At 41.0% G+C, this 25124-nt stretch overlaps 1 protein-coding gene across 1 annotated transcript; it reads right to left on the bottom strand.

Moving 5' to 3' along the window:
- Positions 1 to 1207: 1207 nt before the first annotated feature.
- cxcr2 (chemokine (C-X-C motif) receptor 2) lies at positions 1208 to 3288 on the bottom strand. The gene is made up of 2 exons (XM_070915273.1): positions 3214 to 3288; positions 1208 to 2287 (listed from the first exon to the last, which is right to left on the bottom strand). The coding sequence occupies exons 1-2, from the start codon at positions 3286 to 3288 to the stop codon at positions 1208 to 1210; spliced, it is 1155 nt and encodes a 384-aa protein (XP_070771374.1).
- Positions 3289 to 25124: the final 21836 nt, after the last annotated feature.

The raw sequence follows: 25124 nt of genomic DNA, 5'->3' as shown, positions 1-25124 counted from the left end.
CACCAGAACACAAACACAGCAGGAACATTGGGGTTTGAGGAGTTGTTTATTTCTTTCATTCATAAGAGTATATTAGTATAAGTATTGCAGAAAGAGCTTAGAATAATGAGATGATACAGTAAGAATTCAGACATTGTGAAAACGTGATTTCACCACTTCTTCCTGTTTGAAAGATTAAGATATCTGATTGAGAGAAAAATAGGTTTTTGTTTCTGTCTTGTGTACGAACAAAAAAACAAAAAACTTCCTCAAGTCCTCAAACGAAGCTCACAGTGTTGAAATTAAGATATTGCAAAATAAAAACATGGCTCTCCAGTCATTTCCACAATGTCTCCGACTCAAAAACACAAGGAAATTACATTAAAACGTTTTTTTTTATGAAAAACCACACTAACTTTGTAAAATGCACATAAACAAAATCTCAATAATTGCAGCAGTTCTGAAAGTAGAGAGACTATGGCACACAATCAAAGCAGGCAATGGCTGTGCAGCTTTCTCATTAACTACTTTGATGGTGTGCCACGTTTTCCTCCATCGACAACTGATTTATATTTTTGAGCGTGAGCACCCAGTTTTTCTTTCTCTGGAGTGCAAACTTGTCGGACTCAATAATTACACTTCAAACCATGTTAAATCACTCAGCATCAAAAGACATTACAGCAAGAATATGTATTAAAAAAAAGCCTTCCTGAGCTACAGTGTACACATCTGAGTTGTCACAGGATCTTAAATCAGACATCCAGCTGAAGCTTTGAAACAACCATTTAAACTTTAGCCAATTTAAACTTTAGCACTAGCCATGTGAACAATGTACATCCTTGGTATTATTTGTTATGGCAATTAAACACACTCTCCAATCTACGATATTGTCCAATGGTTAATAACATGATTTAAAGGACTAGTTTGACATTTTGGAATTTAGAAAATCGATACTATAAGGCTAAAGACTGGAAACAGGGGGAAACAGCTAGCTTGGCTATATCTAATGGTAAAATCTACCTCAAGAGTTAAAGGATGTTACTACTTCCGGCCATGAAATACATGAACCCCCTGTAAATCATGGTTTCCAGTCTTTATGATAAGCTAAGCGGTGTGAAGATTATATTGTACATGTATGAGCACATCAAATTTGACCAAGTTCCTCACTTGGACAATTGAAGGGGCAAATGGCCACCACCCGAGCTTGTAATCATCCGTCAGGATTTGGTTACATAGTAATGGAGGTGTGTCTAGATCTGATGCTCCCTGCACTGCTGACAGAGCCCGTCCTGTTAGCCATCTGGAACTTTTTGCTGATGAGGCCGTGTTTGCAAAGAGCTGAGAGCAGCTGGTTACGGAACTTCTGCCCAATGAAGGCGTACAGCACTGGATTCACTGCACAGTGCATGAAGGCCAACACTTGGGTCACATTTAGCATCACTTCCACCCTGTAGTGAGTGTCACATGTCTCCCCTTCAAGTGATCTGCCTCGTACGATTGTGTCAATCAGTACAGCAATGTTGTAAGGCAGCCAGCACAGAACAAATGCTGACACCACTGCCAGGATGACGCGCATGGCCTTACGCTTCTGTTGATTACGTGTGTGAAACAGTTTCACCAAAGTCCAGCCGTAGCAGACAGCCATCACCAGCAGTGGCAGGAAAAAGCCCAGCGTATGGCGCAGAACACGCACGCCAACACGCCAGTGGTGAATGCTTTCACCAGTTAGGTTTTCATAGCAAATGCTCTGGCCCAGGTCTTCAGCATATATGCTCTCCTTCTGAATTACCACGGGTAAGGACAGCAGTCCTGCCACCAGCCACACCACACTGCACGCCACTTTCACCATCAGGTGCCGGGAGGACAGGGCTCGTGTAGCTCTCACAATGGCAAAGTGACGGTCCACACTGATGCATGCCAGCAGGAAGACACCACTGTAAACTGATGCCTCCTGAAAGCCTGACAGGAGTTTGCACAGGAAGTTGCCGAAGATCCAACCTGAATGAGCCTCCACGGCCCAGAATGGGAGCGTAAGAGAGAAGAGAAGGTCTGCCATCGCCAGGTGCATCAAGTAGATATCTGTGCTGGCTCTACCTTGCTTCATATAACAAACCACATAGACAACCACACTGTTGCCTACCATGCTGAAGACAAACACGATGATGAAGGTGATCATCAGGCCCAAGCTACTAAATCCAGGCAGAGTTACACTACAAGGAGCAGATAGTCCATCCTCATACGCAGGAAATGTAAAATTGAGAAAGGAATGGATGAGATCTTCCAAGTTAAGTCTCTCTGTTGTCAGCAACTAAATAAAAACAAAAACATTACTGTTTGTAGAAGTAGAAGAAGTACCAATACAGAACTGACAGTTCAGACATTCAGTTTTGCCATAGTGGCACAATAGAGAATGGCTTTCAGTGTAATTAAAGCTGCACTAGGCACAGGGTAATGAATCTTAAAAGCCTTAAAAGAAAACAGGATCTGTCTACCAGCACCTCTAAGGCTGCACTCAGACCAAAACCGGCGATTAACGCAGGGTTGTTACCACCGCCGCAGGGTAAACTGACCACCCACATTCAAAATGAATGGGAATGCCGGATTTGGTCTGAATGCAGCCTAAAGCTCACTAATTAACACTTTTGGAAGTCACTGCGTCTCGCCAAGAAATAGTCCCACACACTCCCTGTAAATCCACAAATTCATTTTGATCAGTTGTTACACTGATTAATCAAACATGATATGTTAATTAGTCACCAAGAAAGTGAATAAGCGTGGTTCCCAAAATACAAAACTATTAATTTACAAGAACAAATTTAGATCCATGGACTGCAGCTTACTGGCAGCACAAAAACATGATTTTAGTAGTGAAGTCCTCAACATGCAATTTCCTGACTGATCAGTGTGTGAAATTGCTTAATGCAGCTTTAATAGTTTCAAATTAGATGTCAAGCGAATGTTTAGTTGAAAAAGTTAAATATTGCCTCCAAAAAAATATATATAAACCTCCAAACCAGCCTCAATTGTTATTTTGAGGTTTAAATTAATAATTACATATCAATATCATATATCATATATTTACCATGCAATTACACTGAAAGACAATAAGATTATAATATTTACAAGCCTTTCATGCATAGGTCCTTCATCAATTTGAATGAAACATTTGAATGACAATTCAATACCCTAACTGCAACTTGACAATAACTATTATTCTGGAATTCCATTGTTTACCTGTTTTTCCCCTTCTTCTTGATTGGTTAGAACCAAATACTTCAGAACACTAACGATCAAAAGCTGTAGCTTCATCCTCCTTTCTTGATGTCCACAGGTTAACAAGAATAAAGGTATTTGGCAAGGAGTCCTTGTGTAATGTGCACGCAGAGTGGTACTGCTAACGCTATAGCAAGTGGTATCTCTTCAAGGGAAGTAGGCAACCACAGATGTTATCTGTCTTAACCAATCTACACGAATAAGACAGTCTTGTTTCTAAGCCTATATGTTTTATCTCACAGGAAGATGTCAGATGTGACAGAATGTTGCATCTTTAGAGGAAAGCTGATAATGTATATCTGTGTAAGATGCCCTTCTATGAAATAAACTGATTTACCATGTAAAAAATACACAGTTGATAATGTTACTCAGGTTGCCTATCCAGCCCTGTTTTCCTTCCTACTTCAAGGAAGGACAGGAGCTTCAGTGTTTCCAATTGTAGTTTTAAGTTTGTCAAAACAAACATTTTATCTTGGGTTCCTCAAGGGTCAATCCTGGGACCCTTGCTTTTTTAATCTATAGTATGTATGTCTAACTATTACTGCATGAATGACACATACACACAAACTAACTCTCTGTTACTGTACTGTTTACTGTATGTTAATAGGTCACAAAATGGAGACACCAGTTCTAAACCTCTTCATGAGGTTACTTTTACTTGCCTCTAAAGATATTTCATGATCTTTTTTTTTGATAATAATGATGGCAACAAAGTCTAATTTCGATTCATTTGGACTACATGAAGCAAGTGATGCACCTTGCGGGTGTGATTACCTGCTTACTAAATCAGTTTACATGACTTGGAGGTATATCTAGTATTTTATGCCAAGGCATCCCGTTTTGTCAGTGAACTGTAACACCTTTTCACAGATGCTTGCTTTTTCTTCTTCGTGATCTTCCACCACTGAATACTGTTCATTAAGAGTTGTGACACACTTCAAAAAGCAGAACAATAAACATTTTAATTTCATCAGACCATGAATTCCATGACGTTTTTTTTGCCTCAGATATCATGACTAATACTATACAGTCAGACATGCCTAGAAAAGTGCGTGCTGACCTCTGTCTTTGTTTGAGGGCCATCTAAGACCCCGAGACGCCTCCAGAGCTCTCTTTCATTTAAGTGCATTTTAAGTCAAGTTGCAGTAAAAGTGATTTTAACCTCATCTTTTATCTTTCACTTGAATCCAACTTTTAGCAGTTTGATGGAACAGCCCCAAACTCACACAAAGGAACATACTGGATTCAACAAATATCCTTCAGTTATGTTTTATTTGGATTTACTTTGATCTGTGTTTCAACTGCGCTGGCTTGTGCTTGCATTATAATTTTACATTCTTACATAATTCCCTTTTCCCTTTATTTATTTCATATAGTGCGGCGTGACTATTTGTCCAGTGGAGGGCAGCAGCAGTCTTAATCTGTGTGTTCACTGCCTACCTTCTCTGGGACGTACTAGAATAAGAATAAGGACAACAAAATAGATAGTAAAAAGAACATTTAAATGTACACATTTACACAAATGTATACAATTTACAATTCAGTTATCTTATCACGAGGAGTAGGGCTACTATACAGCCTGTAAAACAGTTGTATAATGTCTTCTGGAGGAGCTGACGTTGAAAAAATAACCTTAATGGCGTCAGTTTTTTTTTAGTTTTTTTTTTAACAGAAAGTCTGCGTAACAAACTGAATGTGTGGGGTTTGAAAGGACTAGGTATTTAGGGGGCAGGGGGCTCTAATGAAAGGTGCTATTGAGCAATATATGCAGGATCCAGTGTCTCTGGAGCTTTACTCAGGCTAGGGACTAAAATTCAGGATATATCTGCCTCTGCTGACTCGGCTGGGTTTTTCTTCCCACCTATCTCTTGTGAGTGCCCCAACTTTAAACATTTTCAGAAAGTATAAAATAAAAGGATTGAATCAAATAATTAAAAAAATAGCAAATTATATTTTAAACATACACCACAAATATTAAATAATTTAATGAAATAGCAGCAACAAAAACATAGAAACAAAGATTACAAAAATATAAGGAGAAAGACAGAAATGTGACACGTTTAGCATGGTAAAAACAATTGTATAAAATACTATCATGTCTGTAAAAATCACCTGCAATCAAGAAACAATAGCGAGGGGAAGGTCAGACCCAATCACAGGTTTCAGGCAGAAGCACGGATGACATTTTATAATGGGAGGTGTGCACAATGTGCCTAATTTTGGTGAGTATTCATCAGACATTTACTTGTACTTAGTAACTTACTTAACTTATTAATTTCTAATGAGTAACCAGAGTAATCAGTTACTCATTGAAAAGTAGTAGCCTAATCACAATAATTTACTAAACACTCGATAGCAGTAGATACATACAGCACACTCAAACAAAACCTCTCCTCTGAACACAGAGAGACATGATATCGATCATCTAAGACAAACAAGCAAACCCATCAACATGATCTGTATTTGGCCAGTTACCCATAGAAAAGTAGTCCACCAAACCCATATAAATAAACCCAATGTACATCTCAAAACAACTAAAACAAGTGTGTCATGAAAGAAAAACCTGTTGCCAGGAATATCAAGGCTTTGATCTGTATTGAGCTAACTTAAAAACCTCCAAGTCAAAGGAGGAATAAGAGAGCAGGAATGTCATCAGGGGTTATCAAGTGGGCACCTCCCACCACAGATGTTCACCACCACAAGGCTCCCTCACCGGTGAATCCTGGTGACCCTACACCACCCTTCTACCTGCTCTCAGAGCAAACTAAAAGGAGACGTTTCCTAATATAACCCTGCCATGTCCATTTAAAGACCGTTGTCTTTTTCCATCTGTCGGACCACAGGCTGCTCTAATCAGCACGTTGTAGCCTGCAAAGACGGGGCAGAGGTCAAACGTCCCTCAGCCATTCCATGTGCTCTAATTAACCAATACATACAGTACTTAAAACGTTGTTCAATGAGATAACCAAGCAAAGCAGTTAAACCTCTAAAGTTATCAAGCACAGATAATCAAGCAAATCCTTGTTGTCCTTGGTGACAAAGTAGTCTGCTCACTGACATTAATGTTGGTGGGTGTTGTTATAGATGCATTAGTTTAAGATAGGTTTACCTAATAAACTCTGAGTATATTTTATTATATTAATGAAGGGTGCTCTGTGGGGTCGACTGTAGCGCCTTGCTGTGTTTCCATCAGTATACAGCCTATCACCACATGAAGCTGCAGTCCAGCAGGTTGTGTCTTCTTCAGCATTCTGACGGCTCTTCTGAGCTAGCCGCTAGCTTAAAACTACGTTCCTAATGTTTACTTTCCACATCCTAAGACAAATGAATATCTATTTCAAACCCTTCATTATTTTGAGTTAGTTAAAAAAAAAGACTGATTTGTTAGCATTCAACAACTTCGGACACTGAATGCTGCCTGCCCAACACCAAACAGCAGATAGACACAGTTAGAAAGGAGCGGGTGAACATAGTGGAGCATTTAGACACGTTTTCTCTTTTTAAAATGTACCAGCGAACTGCACAGCACGCTGTTGAAGCAGGTAGTGTAATTGGGCTGGATTTTTTTTATTTGTATAATTACGGATGTCAGTATGGTTTTGAACCCAGAAGTTCTGGTTTCACTTCCTCTCTATACTCCAGTGATCCAGGTTCCCTAGTGTACATTTAGCGTGTTTTAGGCATTTTAATTCTGGATGACTTGAAATCAGTTAATCCTGGGAGGAAGTTTAACTTCTTAATTAGCCAACATTGCAAACAGCTGTGCTGCGTCAAAGCTGCTGTTTCGAGATAGTGGGTGTTACCTAATTATATGTTCTTCAATCGTTAAATTTCTCTGCTGCTTGTGAGTGCTGTTAGCGGTGGGTTAATACATCCGGGATTTAAGTGATGTTGCTATCCCTAATTTATAAATTAGTGTTTTTCTGCAGGACAATCATAATAAAAATGTGACACTGTCCCTGGCGCTGCTGAGGACTCGAAAGATACTTCAGCATGTTGTTGCGTAAATATTGGTGATAGGAGCTGCTAGCCCGAAAGCTCCAATGATGTGGCAAAATAGCCTTCTCTCAAGCATCCGTTCAAGGTCTTTATTTCAGACTTTCCTGCTAATTGTAACACCTCAATCTACAGGTACATTACAAAAGAAAATCCAGCACACAAACCAGCCTGTTTCCTTTATGAGCCGTCAGTTTGAAATGGGACCACCCAGACGACCCTCCCATCTACCCGGCCTGCTCTGTTTGCTTTGGTTTTTGTCTGCTTGATGGCTGGAGATTAGGTTGTGGACACACCACTGACAGGTCCTGTCTATTTCAATGGGTGTTAAGTTGGATGAGAAAACAGTAGCCAGTGTACACTCCTGCTTGTCAGTAAAGATCTTTATTGTTGTGTCAGTGACAGCTCCCATTTAGCTAATATTTCTAATGCAGGCCATCAGCTGTATTTTTAGAAGATTCAATATTGCAATCAGTACAAACGTCCTCAAAAATGATTCCTGTCTATCTTCCTTTAGTTCCTCATATTTGTGTCTGACCCTGAAGTACAGCGAGGGAGTCTTCCTTTAAACTGTGTTTTATAGTTCATAAACTATTCTTGACATTTTGGTAACAGTTACATAAAACATTTTAAGGACAATGGCAAGGATGAATACATTTTTTAAAATTATCTCTGGATCCTTGGAAGCGTAAAAAACTCCAACTCAGCACTTTCTTTAAAGTCAGTCACACCCTCTTTCTCTTCTTTTTTTATTGAACAGGAACAAGCGTGTAACTGCCATACGCTGTCTCCACCAGACGGCCGGACGGCCTGGACTGCAGTGCAGTTGTTGTATGGTTGTTGTATGTTGTGTCTATCCTCCTGTTTCATGGATACCTATTGATGTTGTACTTTGTTGTACTTTGAAGGACAGTGCATGTACTTTTAACTTAAAAGGAAAGAAAATGAGGATCAAGTTGAGTATCGTGTTCTACCCGTCCATCCATTCAAATTGTATTGGATATGTTTATATAAGGAGTTTATAAAGGAGGCATACTTGGTGCCAGTGAGGCAGCACAATACGCAAAAGATACAGCATGAAGCCTTAAAGTTAGTGAAGCATAGAACTGCTTGTAAAAAATGAAAGGCTTATGTATGTGTAGATGGACAATAACATGCACAGCTAACCAGGTTTATCTGTTGAAATAGAAGTAAAAAAGGGTCCCTCTTCCCATGTGGACTATGTTTGCCAGAACATACATGTACCTGTGATACAGTACGTTCTACCAAATCCTATGAATCAGAATCAGACAGTGCTGGAATGTAACCAAGCACATTTACTCAAGTACTGCACTTAAGTACAAATTTGAGGTACCTGTATTTTACTTGAGTATTTCCATTTCATGCAACTTTCTACTTCTACTCCACTACACCTCAGAGGCAAATGTTGTAGTTTTTACTCCACTACATTTACCTGACAGAGTTAGTTAGTCGTTACTTTTCAGATTACACATCTTCATACCCCTCCCAAAAACCACATATATCTCTAAATTTGTTAATTTTTTCCTTTGTGGGTTGAGAAAATTCTCGTACTATTTAATCAACTTATGTTGACACATACAAGGAATTTGACTCACTGTGGATGTGGAAAAGACACACTCACAGTGAGTCAGCATTTAGGACGCACCATTTTCTTATGCCCTCTCAGTTCAGTGTCCCCTCATCTTACCCTTTTTTTTTTTTTTTACATATTATAGGTGCATATAGTCATATCCTCTTGAGCTTGGGACAGCGTAGGACAGAAGGTTTTCCATGTCCACATGTTTTTGGCTGTTGTAAGGCTGAAGTACAGCAGATTATACGCGAGTTCATATTACTTTTTGCATTCTTTTCTCAATTCTGTGGTCAGTTTACTTATAGCGTTCCTCTGTGGGCTCTATGGTTGTACTGTGCTCATGTCAGTTTTCAGGGACCAAAAGGACAAACTGTGTGGACTGAGGAGGTGTTTTTATATGTGTGATGACATCAGATGGCCTTATTTTAGGATCCAAACCCTTTCTCCTTCAATGGAAGGCGTGTCAAAGAGCTAGAGGCTTTGGGTTGGATTTCCAGGTTTCTATTACACTCAGCATGATTCCCAACAACCCAAACCACAGCAGATATATTCCAAAACCAAGTCCTAATCAAGGTCAACCGCTGTGCCATTTAGGATATTTTCAAGCATTCAAGCCAAGCTTAAAATAACATGTCTGTTCTCTCATAGAGCAGAAAGGAGCCATGGAAATGTTATGCCAACCCACACACTGGTGGTGTGTTTTAACAGAAGGAAGCCTGTGTGTTTAAGTGGCTGAGAAAGGCTCAAGCCATCTAGGTTTCTCTGACAAAGTGACCCTTTTGCCAGCATATAAACTCCCCTTGAGATTGTGGCTGCATTGCCTCTAAAAGTACTCTTAAAAAAATTTGTGGGTTTTGTTCACAAAGTTTCCAGTCTGGATGACCCTAAGTACTGTAGAGGTTTTATCTTTTTCTTAGTTGTTCAGAAAGCAGGTATCTTTTTACGTTTGCATACATAGAGCATAGAGTGCATAGAGTGTTTTTGTGTGTTTAATTTAATCCAATCATTAATTTATTTGATTTATTTTTATTTAAAAATTGAAAGAAGAAGACGAAAAGAAGCCAAAAGACTCTGTAGAGCTGAGGGGCACTACACTATGAGTGACCCCTTTCTTATTGCACTTAGTCATTTATTCCAACATTTTGATTAGTGCAACTTTAACACACAATTTAAGTTGTAAGTGACTCAGAACAGCACAGCATTGATTGAAAACAAGCAATGTTTGCTCACCGGGTAGACACCATCTATGAGTTCTATCTCTGCAATAACTATTTCAAAATGTGTCTCTGTGACATTTTGAGGGGTCTCCATCTTCTCTTTAAAACTGATGGAGATTGTTTTGGAGCTGTTGTGATATTTGTCTCCATGAGGCGCCGAAGGGCTTTTTCTGCTCACCAGCTGTTAGCATTTGACAGCAGATAAATAAAGGCCCTACTCATTCTTTAACATAGCTGTAAATGTTCAGTGTCTTTTGACATAAATGTCTGAATCATGAGATGCTCTGAACTGCTCCACAAATGATAATACTACAGATGGGTTTAAAACATTAGTGAACAGTCACAGTTTCCATTTTTTGTCTTGCACTGAGGCACAAGAAACTCCATTTGAACCTTGTCAAGAGTTGGAATGATGTGATTGTACCTTCTGCCTTTAAAACAAGCAGATATCAGGTTCTATGAACAGAGGTAAAATGGGTTTCTCTCTTACTTCAGCAGTTACCTAAAAGGCAGACCTTTAGTGTCAGGTGACAGAAAAACAGCTGCACCTCCCACGTGCCCATTGCCAAGTGATCAAAAACAAGCAGGTTGGATTTAGTGTGAAGGGCGGAGTGTCAGTGTTTGTAAAAGGTTTGGCCTGCAAGCTATTCAGGATGAGAAGGTTGAGTTGGGTTGAAAATGCGTAATTCACCCTAAGGACCACAATCAAGACATTTCACACAGCTAAAGATTACCATGCTAGGTGGGGCTATGTGTGGAAGCCAATGAACTGAGTGCACAAGCCACATCAATCTGACAGGTCACAAGAAACGTTTGTATTCTCAATGAGCTGAGCACATTCTGTAGGCCTGTGGTCAAGTACATTATGTTCAACAAGGGTTGTGATATTGACAGAACCCAAAGTCAGCCAAGTGGTTGGCTTTTTTGTTTCCCAGAGAGTACATCATGGATATAACAAATTCACAGCAAACGAATCCCATAAGGCACCAGTCCAATGTGATACAGAGAAAGAAAAGGCCTGTCTGACAAAGACCAAGATTCATTCAGTGACCTGGAAACTTTATTCTTCTTCATCCAGTGGAACCAGTTCAATCCCCCCCCTCCTTCATAAAACCAAATATTGACCTCTATTTGTACACTGACTGCATACAGTGACAACAGCATAAAGGAGATTAAATACATCAAATATAGCATATATTCAGTCAATAAATGTCCTTCTTCTGCCGTCTGCGTCAGTAGTTGGTGATTCATCAACAGCATTTGTTCGCCATGCTCATATCTTTCATGACTTTGCACAGAATACCTGTGTAACATGAGGCTGTTGGTGAGACATATATCGTCAGTTTATTGTCACCTCATTGTTAGAGTAATGCTGTCAGTGTTGTTGCGTATAACACCAATCCTTGTCCCTCTATAATAGCTTACCTTGGGCATTGAGTACAACCCTATAAAACAGGAGACAATAACCCTGCTTTTCCCTCTGACAGGCACACAAACATACTCATGCACACATACAAGCTCCTCACCCCAGAAACAAGAAAACAGCTCGCTTTGTAAGAGCCTCAGGGTTTTCTCACGCAACTGACGATCCTTTCTGCACCAAATTGTGGGCAGCAAAGGCAGCAAAGATCATGACTGATCACCTGACAGAGTCGTTGGGGATGTCATTGCGGCCTCACACTATTGTGAAATATTTTTATGTTCATGTTAGATTACTGAAGCAATGCAGTCTTTAACGATAAGGCAATGTGTCCGCACATGTTGGGACAGTTAAGTGCTTTAAGTGCCCGCCACCAGACGACAACGTCACTGTGAGAAACTCGTGCAGGCAGGTGGCAGAAAACAAACCCGAATGAATGAGAGATCTACATGAGAAGTTGTTTTTGTGTCTTAAGCGGCACGAATGGATAAATGAATGGGTGGACCATGTTCAGTATCCCAAGAGAGAAACCTCCCTGTTAGTTCATAGTGCATAAGTAGCTATTACTAATTGTGTCGGATTGTTTTACCCAGACACTGTTTTAAGGTAAAAACCAGTTCACACTGCTACTGTGTGTTTATGGCTGTTTAATGCATATTTGAAACGTTTGTCAGGAGATTAACTAAGTACTTATTTTAAGCCAAAAAACATGATTTTTCCCTAACCCTAACAGTTGTGATTGTGCCTAAACCTAACCAAACTTTTACCATAGCATTGTCAGATTATCAAATGGATTTATGTTTCCACCAGTGTGTTGTCCCAGAGGGCACTAACAAACAATTTAGTTGTTTAATTTAGAGTATTGTTGTTTGCGAAGCATCCAGTGAGGATACGCCCTCCACCTCCTATGATTATGTGGCGAAGAGTCATTTCAGTCTTTCATGACTTGTTGGATGAATATGAGTCTCACACTTTCTTTTCTACTGTAAGAAGTAGAAAACACCCTACAGATGTTTTGTTGCTTGACCGGAGAGGTCATAAATTCTTTTGGAGGAGGACACAGCTGTTACTGTAAATCTTATCTAATTACCCCTTCTTTTAATCAGACGCAAGAGAAAATGCATCACACTGGCAGATTGAAGGATTAATTATAGTATGTATCCACTGTGTTAGTCAGCTGGTGAGACAAGGCTTGCTCATGCTGCTCAGAAGGCCTGAACTCTTTCGTGTTTATGTCCCTGGGCCAAACCACCCTCCTTTGGGTGGTGACCAGATGTGTACGTCACACAGAGGGGAACATTTCAGAATTGTTCTGATGTGACCACAGTTCAACCTAAAGTGAAGCTCGTCACTGTCAGAGTATCATGACATTCACCAATAGTAAATAACAGGTTGCCAACAACATTTACACTCCTTCACATTGAATTCATTAGGTTACAATAGTCATCCTCATTGAACAGCTGTTCTTTTATAATGTCGATGAGAGAGAAGAGGTGTACCATGGGAATAAAGTGCTCTGTTCCTTTAAGAAGTCAAACTAAATCTGTTCAGTTGCTGTTAAGAGTTTCTTGCCCAAACATTAAGACAATAACCTTTCACATAACTATGTCAGCGTATTGTGCTTTGATGTAAGAGGAAATTTCACGTAAACCCTTCATTTACTTGTCAGATAAATTTCATCACAGTAAATGTCCACTGCGACTGTTTGACTGTCAATATTTCATGCAGTCCACCAACAATGTTATAATGTTATGTTGTAATTTTTAGCATCATTCTGATTCATCATTTTTGTAGTGACACAGCATTTTTCCTCTGGTCATCCATCCGTCTTAAGAGCATGAACATGGTATGTGTTTTTAAATCTGTATAATTTAACATCTTTGCAATGTTCACTACAGTTTTTTCTGGCTCTCACTCCCCGGGTGTCTCCGATGACACTGAAATGGATCCTTTCAAACTAAAATAAAATGTGAACGTCAAACAGGTTGTGGAGGTACCTACAGACAATAGACACTTTCTTAAATTAGTTTATTTCTATGTGAACCAGTTTATCATAAGCTTTGGTGTTCTCAGCTAGTCAATTGCCAAAACTCTTCTGGACAGTTTCCTTTCACGTCCACTTGTTTGCTGCCATGTAGTTAATGAAATCTGGACCGAACTTATGCACAACAGTTCTCTGGGCAGTCCTGCTAATGCTCTAAAGCAGTTGACAAAGTTGTAAACCTTTCCTTGTCATCCATACAGTAGTTGGAGTGACATGTTATTCTCACTGCCCACTGGGTGTCTTGAGGTTCACAACACAAGCAGAAAGGAGGCAAATCTCCAATTTGAGCCACCATTGGGAAGCAAGTTTACAGACTATTATTTCAATAATAAAGGGAGATTTTGTTTTGTCATATAAGGTTGCTCAGCCTATCAGCCCAAACAGCACTATCTATGTGTTTGTGGGCACTTTTCTCCAGTCAGGGCATAAAATGTCTGTGAGGGGAGTTTAAAGATGTCTTCTTTACCAGCATTTTTACGTCAGCCTTCATACAATGGGCTCACAACAGGCTATACATTCTGTAAAGAAACCCTAACCCTTGCCATCCTCACCTAGAAGCCAATGTCACATCGTCCTTGCTTGTATGGTCATAAAGATCAGGTCACTCTCACCCAAAATGTCTTACTGAGAACTTGCCAAGAAAATAATCTTAACTCATGGTCTACTTGGCCTTTCAAACACATCTACTGAGTTCAGGGGTGAACTTTCATGCTTGTATTTCTGTGTGGGTTTGCATTTTGAAATTGAGAAGCTTGGAAAAGAAGTGTTACCTCAAGAGGTCAAGTTAATGACTATTCACTCCCAAACACATTTCAATGCCCTTGTTTTCAGCATCAGGATTTTACTCTCAATGAGATGAGCACATTCGCATAGGCTTCTTCGCACCCTGTTCTCTTATTTCCATGTATGAAGGAACAATGGGATTATAATATGGAACTACCAGACCCATTAGGGCATTTGTGAGAAATGCAACAGCCAATTTAGTATTCAAATTCCTTAATTTGAATCTTTTGTTTACTGTCCTCAGTCCTTTGTCTGCTGCTGTACACTGCAGCTGATCAGCTCGTGGATTCAAATCTGCACACGTAGAATCAGTAACCACTCATATCCTCCAACAGTTGGAAACCCAGTTTCCACATGGATGATAAACTTTGTAAATTGTGTCACTTTTAAACAAGCGTCATGGTAAATCTGGGAGGTATGTGTAATATGTCCCATCCAGCCCACACATAAACACACTCCGAAGCCTCCCAAAAGGCTAACTTTGACCCAGTGAGTAAACTGTGGCGCAAGAAGAAGCTGTGAGACCCGAAAAACCTCTCATTTCATGACATCACCACTCAGATATGAGAGGGCAGGGCCAGATGGAATAAACACATGTGCAGGACAAGAACCATGTCCAACACTCTCACAAGTGTAAGGACGCGCCACTCCTCACCCAAACTCGTGTTTTGAAATGCAATGTGGAAATAAGGTAAAGTGAAAGGTCAGTGTACAATTTTGTTGACCCGTTGTTGGGCAGGAACGTGTGAGATGATTGATGGATAAAAAGATTTACAACTGACCCTGGCACAGACAATTAAAGAACTAAATTAGGATATAAATTCAAATCATGTCACAATATGACACTGAAGCTCAGCCCTCACTTTGTATTCTCATGACTGCGAACACACAAATCATCTTTCCCTCCGCAGTCTCTTACCGCCACTTTGATAGATTATCTCATTTTCCTGTCGCCCGGAGGAGAGGTGCTGTACATGCTGAATCAATGGTGATCTTAGCAGTTTTGCTCAGCCCATAACTCCTCTCCGTCCAACTTCACTCGAAGGCTTGGCAATATGGCTGCCAAGTCTTTTACTCGTTTATGACTCCTTGGCACAGTCATGCTGACATCACCAGAATAGCCTGTTTATGACGAAAAGGCAGAGAATCTTTAGAGGTGCAGGCAATCATTTAATAGTCTGAATTAAGGACAGTTACTTTAAAAGTTTAGCATTTGTTTGATGCTTAGTCCTCCAACAAGTGCTAATAAGATGACATTTAAAGGAAGACAGGGAATGCTCAGTGTAGAAATCAAACATAGTCAGACTGTTTTTCTGACAAGACACAAGATTGGGTGTCATTGAAAGTGGAAAGACGGATACAAGGTTGGGTAAGTGCAAAGTTACAAAACCTCCAAACCAGATGCGGGCAGCTGGGGAGTTGAGTTACACGAGGAGTTTGTTAAGGGAGAGTCTCCACATGCACATGCAGAGATAACTAAATGTGTGGGAGTCTGCTCTCCCATACAGTTTGTTATAGCTGGTTTAATGATTTAATTCCCTCAATTACTTCAGATAATAATTTCACAAAGACGTTTTATGGGTACTTAAACTGCAAATGTGAGAAAGACTCTGCTACCCGGAGATGCATTGTAAGCAGCAGGGGCAGGGGGGCAGCGGAGCACAGAGGCCATCCTCAATAAGCACATTTCCTGTGCCTTGAAGAGTTTCTTTTTACTCAGGAAACCCAGCTGAAGAAGGGTGAGTCCGGGGCACACCCAGTTAACTGTGGTGGCTATTGCCAACCATCAGGACATAAAACGCGATCCAGGAAGTCCAGTTCCATGAGTCTGGGGGCGTATCAGATTTTTCAAGTCTGGAAAATGATCATGACAGCAATTTTATCTTTGGTTGTGCGTATGATGTGTTCACGTTATAAAGTAATCTCCCACGATGATTGGCCACTGCAGTGCCTTGCCTGATGATATCATGTTGCAGGCCGGAAAAGGTTGAGCCAGGTTGAACTTTTTTGCTGGACAACCTTGCATTTTCTTTCCAGGACATCTGTGTTGGCGCAGCGGACTGGCCTCATTCAGATCAATGAGGAGGTTGTGTTTTTTTCTCACAGGGCTAAATTTGGTCTGAATGCAGCGTGAGAGTCCTTGCTCCATGTAGAAATGCAGTCTAAAAATTTGGCAAAACGTATATGTGGCTTCAGCAGCTTGAGTTAGCCATAAAAACGTGGATATCTTCCAAAGTTAAACTTTTTGTGTTATGATCTCTCAAATGCAGCTAGGGAAAACTGTCTGGGGAAACAGAAAGAGGGAATTTGGCCTAAAAAGGCTGAAAAATACGCACTTGATTAGTCTAATTAAACCTGCCAAAACATCCTATAAGCTTTGGCTGAACTTTAGAATTAAACACAGAACAAGAACTGTGTGATTTCCCACATTTCTTACAATGTAAGACTGGTGAAATTTAGAGCCAACAATTTCAGTGTGTTGAATTCAAACAAAATCAAGATTTTAACTAAGCTACTAAGCTAAGCTAGTAAGCTAAGCTTACATTAACAAACAACTCATACCGAAGCCACCTGTTTGGTTAAGAAGACAGACAGAAGCTGTTGTTTTAGGACGGAAACACGAGAGAGATAATCATCTCTGGGTCCCGCCATCACTACACCCAGCCCCCGATACCCTCACCACCACCATCTGCTACGGGGGTAGGGCCGTCTGTTTCCATGGTAACTCTGTACCCCTCCTCCCTATAAGCACTGGGGTTTCTTTTGTGTGTCCCACGTGCAGTCTGTTCTAACTGTACCCCGTCCATGCTACTGAGGGGTGCTGGTGCTGACTGCATGACAGACACAAGGGGTTTTGTAATAGGATCTGCATCCATAGATAATATGCAGTAGTTTTTTGTTCACTATCATACAGTGAAACAAAGATGGTGTTACAGATTAGAAGCTTTGGGGAGTTACAGCACTGGACAACTGCATAGGCACACAATAAAAAACCAAGGAGCCTCACTGTTGAGAACATCAGTTCCCCCTCCCCCATGCAAAACAAGGTGACCTTGCAAATTAAGCCTACCCACCCCCTTTTACCCCTTGCCTAGTCACTGTGTCCCCCTCTACGGACTGTCCCAGGAATAGGGTGATAGGCAGGATCAGGAAGGAAGAGCAAGCAGTAAACCAGCAAGGAAGGAGCAATAAACCAGACAGAAGAATTCGGAGACTGCACAGAAGAAAGTTTATAAAAACCGTAATGTCCCCTCCCACCACAAAGCCCATATTTCAAAATACAGTTAAAAAACACATCAGCCTAACTTTATTAATGATGGTGATTAATAATGACCCCCCTAACCTTTACTTTTGTGCTGGCAATCTGTTAATTTAATATGATGCTGTTTATCTTATTTTGCTTTGAAATGAAGCTCCTCAAACATTAAATCTTTAAACTGTCTCTGGTAAATACAGTACATAATATATACACTGAGGACTTCTAGATTAAGAAGAAATGTCAGGCTTTCAGTTGCTCTTGTGTGCCAGGGTTTAAAAGTACAGGCTTCCAATGTTTGTTTGTGTTTTCATACCAAAAGCAATTTGTGGCCAAAGTAATTACATTGACTTTCCTTGGCACGCATGGCACAAACACCTCAGGCTATTGTTTTGATACATATAGGACTGTAGGTGTGAATACAGAATGTTGAACATTTTAGGCCTGTAAACATATTTTACTGCCTATACTGTTTTGTTCTGTTATGTGGCACCATGTCATCCGAAACCCGTTTTTATCAATGACAGCAACTCCAATCCTTCTGTGTCTGTTATAGTGTGGGGTTAAGTTAAACTGAGTCACTCTGATGTGAGGCAGAACCTTATTAGGCACTATCTTTGATACAGTCTCCTAAACAACACACAGATGGAAAGCATTAGTCTTGCTGGCAGGAAACCCAGCTTCCCTGTTGTACTGTGAATTAAAATATAACAATGCGGGCTAGGTTCACTGCTGAACTTAATTACTCTCTGTTCTCCAAAAAAGACTTTACAGGTGCAGGCAGATTTACTACCTGAACATTAACTTTGTCTTTTTGATAAAGGGTCACATTAACATAAGTATGGATGGTTGACGAGAGGAATTATAAAGCATAAAGAATAGCCATGAGGAGTGGACAAATTAATAATTAAAAAAACAGTTTCCCAACTGACAGCCAGGCTGCAAGAGAAAGGAATTTCTTTCTGGCAAACAGCGAAGACACGGCTGGTCATTTTTCTAAAGTCATCTTGGACGGTTGCCAGGTTAACCTTGAGCTAATGCTATTTAATAAAATGCATCGCGCTCTTGTGCATTTGCCTGGGTGTGTTGGCAGGGAGACTGCCTCAAGAATGCATGTTAAAAGATTAAAACCAGAGAGAGCGCAGAGCAAGCATTTCTGCTAACTCAAAGACCCTAATGTGACTGTAGCTTAGCATTTGTGTGCCTATGTGGCTCATCTACTCTGCAGAGATGGGGTTAATATAGAGAGAAAGGGAATCCCTTCACAGTGTGTTTGTAGCGTGGTGATGAATACGCACATCGTCTCCTACGAAAGTTGAGGAAACACAATCACAACTGTCAGAGACTGAGATCTGTTGAGTATGCCATATTTTTTCCATCTTTGTGGCCCCCTCAAGCATTTCAGCTCCTTCTGCCGACAAAACAGCTGAACACAGCTGCATGAAGGGGAACGTTATGGCTTTCCTCTTCGAACTTGCACAAGCATTCAGGCACAAAACCAGTTGTAAGCTGACTCCTTCATCAAAAGTGTGCGTGTGTGTGCGCATGTGTGTGTGGCAGGAAAGCAAACATCACAAGGGGATGATTCACAGTGGGTCTAGTTCTGAAGCACACAAGAGGGCAACTCTTGAGCAAAGCCCTTTCACCTCTTTGGAAATGTTGCAACATCATATCTGTGGAGCCGTTCCCCATGAAGGAAAACATGCCATAAAGAACAGCCAGCCTGGATTTTTTTTATGTGGTTAAACAGAGACCAAAGTAGTATAGAGAAGTACAGAGTAAAAACAGTGACAAATAAGTCGTGTTAGACCATACCCACACCATTGTGGATGAATCATAAAACGCAATTTATGTTTTCAAAAACTTTGATGTCCACACTGAAACGCCACAACAATAGAGTGTTTCAGTCTCCTCTGTTGGGTAATCACAGGCCAACTGAGCAGGCAGATTTAATCCAGACACAGTGTGTCATGCATCATCATTTACACAAAGATCAGTTTTCCCATCAACACTTAAAAGTTGAAATACTGTTTTCTCAAATTCAATTATTTTTGGTGGGTGTTTTTGAAAAGACGTGTTTTTGGTTGTGTCGGCTTAGTGTGGATGGAACATGGAGGAAAACAAATGTGTTTTCTAATAGTTTGGGCTTTATTTGAACCCCTCCAACCCTCTGGATGCAAACTTGAGTCAATATATATATCTGTCATAAAATGTATCCTAGCATGTATAGCACCACTCCCATTGGACATATGGCCCTTCTGAGTGGCCAATCCTGTCCTGAAAATAACTCCACATGGTATTGACTACACCACGAGCCTCAAAATAAAGGAACTGAAAAACAGCCTTGGGTTCAAGAGGCTATTACAGTATATTAACAATTGGAACAATGTGGTGTTTTACCCCTATGTGTGTTCATAAGCCAGTGTATTCATGGTAAACTGTTGATGTTCATCCTTATATTTTAATTCTAAACATGCATACTCAAAATCCAAACCAGATTACTTCAGTATCAGGAATAACTGTAATGATGAATACACATGCATACACACAAAGTGATTCTGTATTAGCAACAAGAGAGCTAACGTCAGCTCATGACCTGAAGGAACCACGAGGCCGGGCTGCTCAGTCTCCAGATTATCTTTTTCTGCCATTTGGACTGTGGTTTACCAGGGCACCCCACGTTACACCCTATGAATAAAAGCATGCTTGTGGTTCACAATAGAGCTTCCCTACTCCCCGAGAAGGGGGAAGGGCGTTGCATTCCTCTACTGACCTCCTGTTTGCAGCAGATATTAAACAATAACTGCTGCCTGTAATGTGCTTTCGCCAGCCGCCGCCAGTTATCATACAGATGAGACAAAGCACGGCAGTCCCTAATCTTTGCAGTCCATTCGCAACAAGCAATATGTGGAAGTAGAGAGGATCTGCTTTGTCTGTGTTTTTTGGGGAGTGAATGTGTAAGCAATGAAGACTGGCATTTCAGGAGATCCAGGCAGAACAATGTGATCATTCAATGTGAGTGACTACCTCAGGAGAGCGATGCTGACTGGATGCCTGCCTGGGTAACCGCACATATCTCATTTTAAGTCACGTCTTTAGGGAAAGTGCAGTGCAAGCCGACTTGAAATTCAACCACTGAATCTGATTCTGATTCTGAAGGCTATTATCACATTGCAGATGGTAGATGCCACTTTTTTTCCCCCTTCCACATAGTGCTGAGTTAAGACAACGGACTATTCACTTGGTGAGTCATGACACTACTGCTCCACACCCCTTTAAATCCTAATGCTGGACATAAATCCTGTCTTAAAACAGAGTTAAGGCTCCTTTGTCTTCTTGTAATGAACATTATTAAGTGTAGGATGTAGCTTCAAGGAGATGCTAAGGGGGTGGGGGGGGGGATGAGGAAACGCACGTGCGGCCTTTGCTAAAGAAAGTGTGACATGGAGGGACCTCGTGATGGCAACAACTTCCAAACATCTGCATCAGCAGGAAGAGGGGCACTCACTATCAGTAGGCTGTATGTTGTTCCACATTCTCTACAGAAACAAAGGTTGGATGGTGACAGACCACACAAACACTGTGACTGCTGCAATCTCACCTGCAACAAGCAATGTGGGCAGACCGTGACACATTTGCAGGTCGTAACATGAAGCACCATTAAAGAAGTTTTATGTTTGTTCTCTTGGTAACAACTGAAATACTTCACATTGTTTTAAAGTTGTGTATTTCAAGTACCATGTACCATGCACGCTGTCTTTCCAACAACTCCATATATTTGTCTCCATATGTATTCCTCTCTCTTTCTGGGCCCTTGTGGTGTCACAGATTGCAGTGGCTCTGAGTATTTCTCAGTGTCTGAGTCCAGGGCAAAGAGTTATAACCGAAATGCGAAGCAAGGATTGCATCAGGAATGCTGGCAGTTGATCGTTTTCCTCCACTCTGCGCAGACAGGGGGTGGGGTGCCCGGCTGAAACTGGGAGGGGAAAAAGGGGGGGATTTGGGAATATTCTTTGTCCTCGCCCCGCAGTACAGCACACAACTGGAGAAGGACCCGGGCGCCTCGCAGGGAAGAAGAACTGAATGGCTTGATATTAGAGCGGGAGGGCTTTCTTTTTATAAAGACGAGACGAAGGAAAAGCTCTCAAAATAAGCGACAACTTTGAGGAGCCGTCGGGCGAAAGCAGAGGAGCTACATTCACCACCGAAGGTAAGACAGGCTGCCACACAAACATATCGCGGCAGCAACGCAGACGCGGCAGCATCACCGCGTAGATTCTTTTTTTGTGCGTTAACAATGGTGCGTTGGCTCAAGTTATATCTTTAACTTTTGCGCCGAGTCGCCTTTTAAGCTGTGTATGTAATATCAGCGTTTTAATAAGCCGCGTTCCCAAAACCAGGGTCTGTGGGCTACACGTACCATTTAAAGGCTGACTTTAAGTTTACGCGCACAGGCTGGCAGCAGGCAGCGCTGATTGCAGCCCGCAGATTGGTCGCACAACGTGGATTTATTTGTAATGTCCGGCGCATTTGGCGCAAACGTGTTTGTCATTAGCAGCACATGCCTGTAGGAGTCTAACTGTTACTGGTATGCAGAATATTCTGGTATCGGGCATCTTGACTATATCGACTGAATGTGGTGATGGAGGGGTCGTGTCTTGGCCCCCCCCACCTTCTCTCAGTTGCCCCCCACCCGTCTACGAAAGCTCTTATTCTGGAGAAAAAGCTATAGTCTTGGCTTAAACTTGTGTCTACTTTGTGCAGACTGTGGCGCAGCCGTTCACACCGTTAGCTTAACAAACCATCGACTTGTGGACGCATGTGGCGGCCGTGACGTCGTATCCCGTTAGGCACGAGGAGGAATGTTTTAATGTTAACACTGTGTGCTCCGGGAACTGCACGTTATAGTGTTTCAATAGTTAGGGCGAGGCCTATAAATATTTTCTCTGTCTTATTTGCATATTTTCATATAGCAGACTTCACCTCTGTGTTCAGTGTTGATGAGTTCTTCACCCCCCCCCCCCAGTTTCACCACCACTCAGATTGACTCATTCTGGTTATTTCTGGCCCTTTCCTCCCCAAGCCCAGGGCCCCTTAGCTTTAGGGATCTGGGATAAAGGAGGGACAACCATAACTAGCCTCCCAGATGTGAGCCGACAGAAGCCCCTCTGTTGTGCGGGGCTCGGCCAGTGTTGAGGCTCTCCACTGGCTGCCCCAGTAGATAACACATGAAAATGACCTGTGGTGTGGTTTTAGAGAGTGAAAAGACACATCTTATCAGAATGTTTTGTATATCTGATCAACACCAGATGCATATCAGCACCTTTTTATTTAAGAATACTCAATCTTCAAGATATTAACATTTAAGAAGGGCATCAAAATTAATCAGTCAAACCGATATCAACATTTGTGTTGGCATACATTTTTTACAATTGAATTAAAAGGATCAATATTAAAATATATCAACAATGCTTGTTCATGTGAAAAATGAGTATCAGTCAATACATTTTGATCATTTTGATCAATCCAGTATCAGTTGAGCTATAGTTGCCTATATTTATGAAATTGCCTGGATGAGATGTCTGTAGCCACCAAAGTTGTATTCAAGCTGCACATTGTTGCCCTCTCTGCCTGGAGGAAGTACTTTAAATGATGTTTAAATGTTAAATGTTTAAACTAACATACAGAGTAATGTTTGCAACAGTTTCCCACCTTACTGGTGTCTTACTGAAGGAAAGGTGTCCTCAGCTGACAAAACATAATTAATTGTGTAAGTTATTTGTTATCTGTTGTGGATGCTCTTAACAGCCATTGAGGAAATATGAGCTAGCTGAGTGTGTTTACCAATGTTGTTATGCCGTTTATTTCAACATGTGAAACTACAAAAAACGCCGAAAAACACACAGCGACAGCTCAGGTTTGACAGACTTTGTTTGCACTGTCAGCAAGAAAGGTAAGAAGTTGCTACAGGGGGCCATGAGACAGCAGCTCCAGCCACGTGTCACACGTGACTATGGCGATGACAGAAAGTACAATATTTTGGTGAAGAGTTACAGATTCCCCCTTTTTAACTTTAGATTGAAACAGTCTGATTAGCTACCTCTGTGCAGGGGTTAGATGGCGCACGCACACACACACTTACAGAGGCCTGCACGTGAGGCAGTGGTTTTCCTTGGACATGGATGTCAGCTCTGACAGTAGCTTGGGGGCAACTCCTAACCGTTAACCTAGATTACAAGCAGCAAAGTGTGTTGTTGACTTCTATTCCTTACATGTCTCGTGCAGCCTGACTGAAGAGCAATGCAGCTTACATTGTAGGTAACTGATATAGATGACCTCTGTGATGGCAGAATATAGCTGATAATAACAAAGCCCGGTGGAAACTGCGATTTCCAGTGTATAGAATTTGAGTTAGTGCTAAATATTCCTCCGTATGCATTGCAAGTTTGAAACCACATACCTCCACTGATGCAGGCTTTTGTCAGTTATCTTGATGTGGAAACCTGGCCCCTAAATTCACCCCTAAAATGAGGTGTAACTGCAGGATGCAGTGGCACTGCAGAAAGCCACATATGTAGGATAATGACGATGGTAGTCATTGTGAGCAGTAAATAGGAAAACATCACAAAAGCAGTGAGTAAACACAGGCAACCATGAAGGGGACATTTGTGGAGAAACATGCAGGATTTATTTTCACTGCATATTGACATTACTGGTGAAGACAGTAGGACCTTACATGCAATCATTAGAATAGTAGACCTTTTCATACTATCTCTTGCCCTTTCTCCCTCCTGTGTTTTTTTTTCTTCTTTTTTTACTACATGTAAACACACAGATTACAAGCAGAATGTGAACTCACCACAGAAAATCAATGATGTCTTCAAAGAGTCTGATAGAGCAGCCACTGGGTCAATCATGAAAGTTCTTATTCAAGTCTCTCTTAAAGCTGATTATTTATCAGATTGTTGTTAGTGCCTGAGTTGCTGCTGCACAATGGAAACTTTCTTTATTTTCTATTCTTTATTTGTCTGAGGATGGTGTCGTCCAAATGTAACGTCAAACGCCACATTCGTACAGTACTCCCATTCACACCTAGGAGGCGCCAAATGCAACCTGATCTGATTGGGGATCTCACTTTGGGGTCATCTGTAAAGGCTTCTAAGTGCTAGTTTGTTATGGGACAGTACATGGTCACTTTTCTGATTTGATTGAGCTATTTAATTTTTCAGTTGTATGTAATTGTAATGGCGCTGCCACCACCGCACAAGTTTAAAAGACTCCATATTGCTTTAATTTATTAGCCTAATTTAGAGCTGCGGTAAGCTAAAGTTTTAGAGCAGAGACAAGCCAGAAAAATCTTAACTGCCAACTAAACAAGTTCAGTTCTTTGGTTTCACAATGTGGTTAATAATTTGGTTTAATGCAATAAGGCAGGAACGTGTTATTATAGACCTTTTACATTGGTACTTTGTTATTAAATAATTTATCCCATGTGCATCTCTTATTCAGATCCAGCTAGTTTTGTTTCTTCACTAGGATTGTAATTTATTGCTATTTTGACT

The sequence above is a fragment of the Enoplosus armatus genome, chromosome 11 (genome assembly GCF_043641665.1).
Source record: "Enoplosus armatus isolate fEnoArm2 chromosome 11, fEnoArm2.hap1, whole genome shotgun sequence".
Taxonomy (NCBI): Eukaryota; Metazoa; Chordata; class Actinopteri; order Centrarchiformes; family Enoplosidae; genus Enoplosus; species Enoplosus armatus.
Note: the sequence above shows the minus strand (reverse complement) of the source record. Positions and strands in the feature narration are given on the sequence as shown.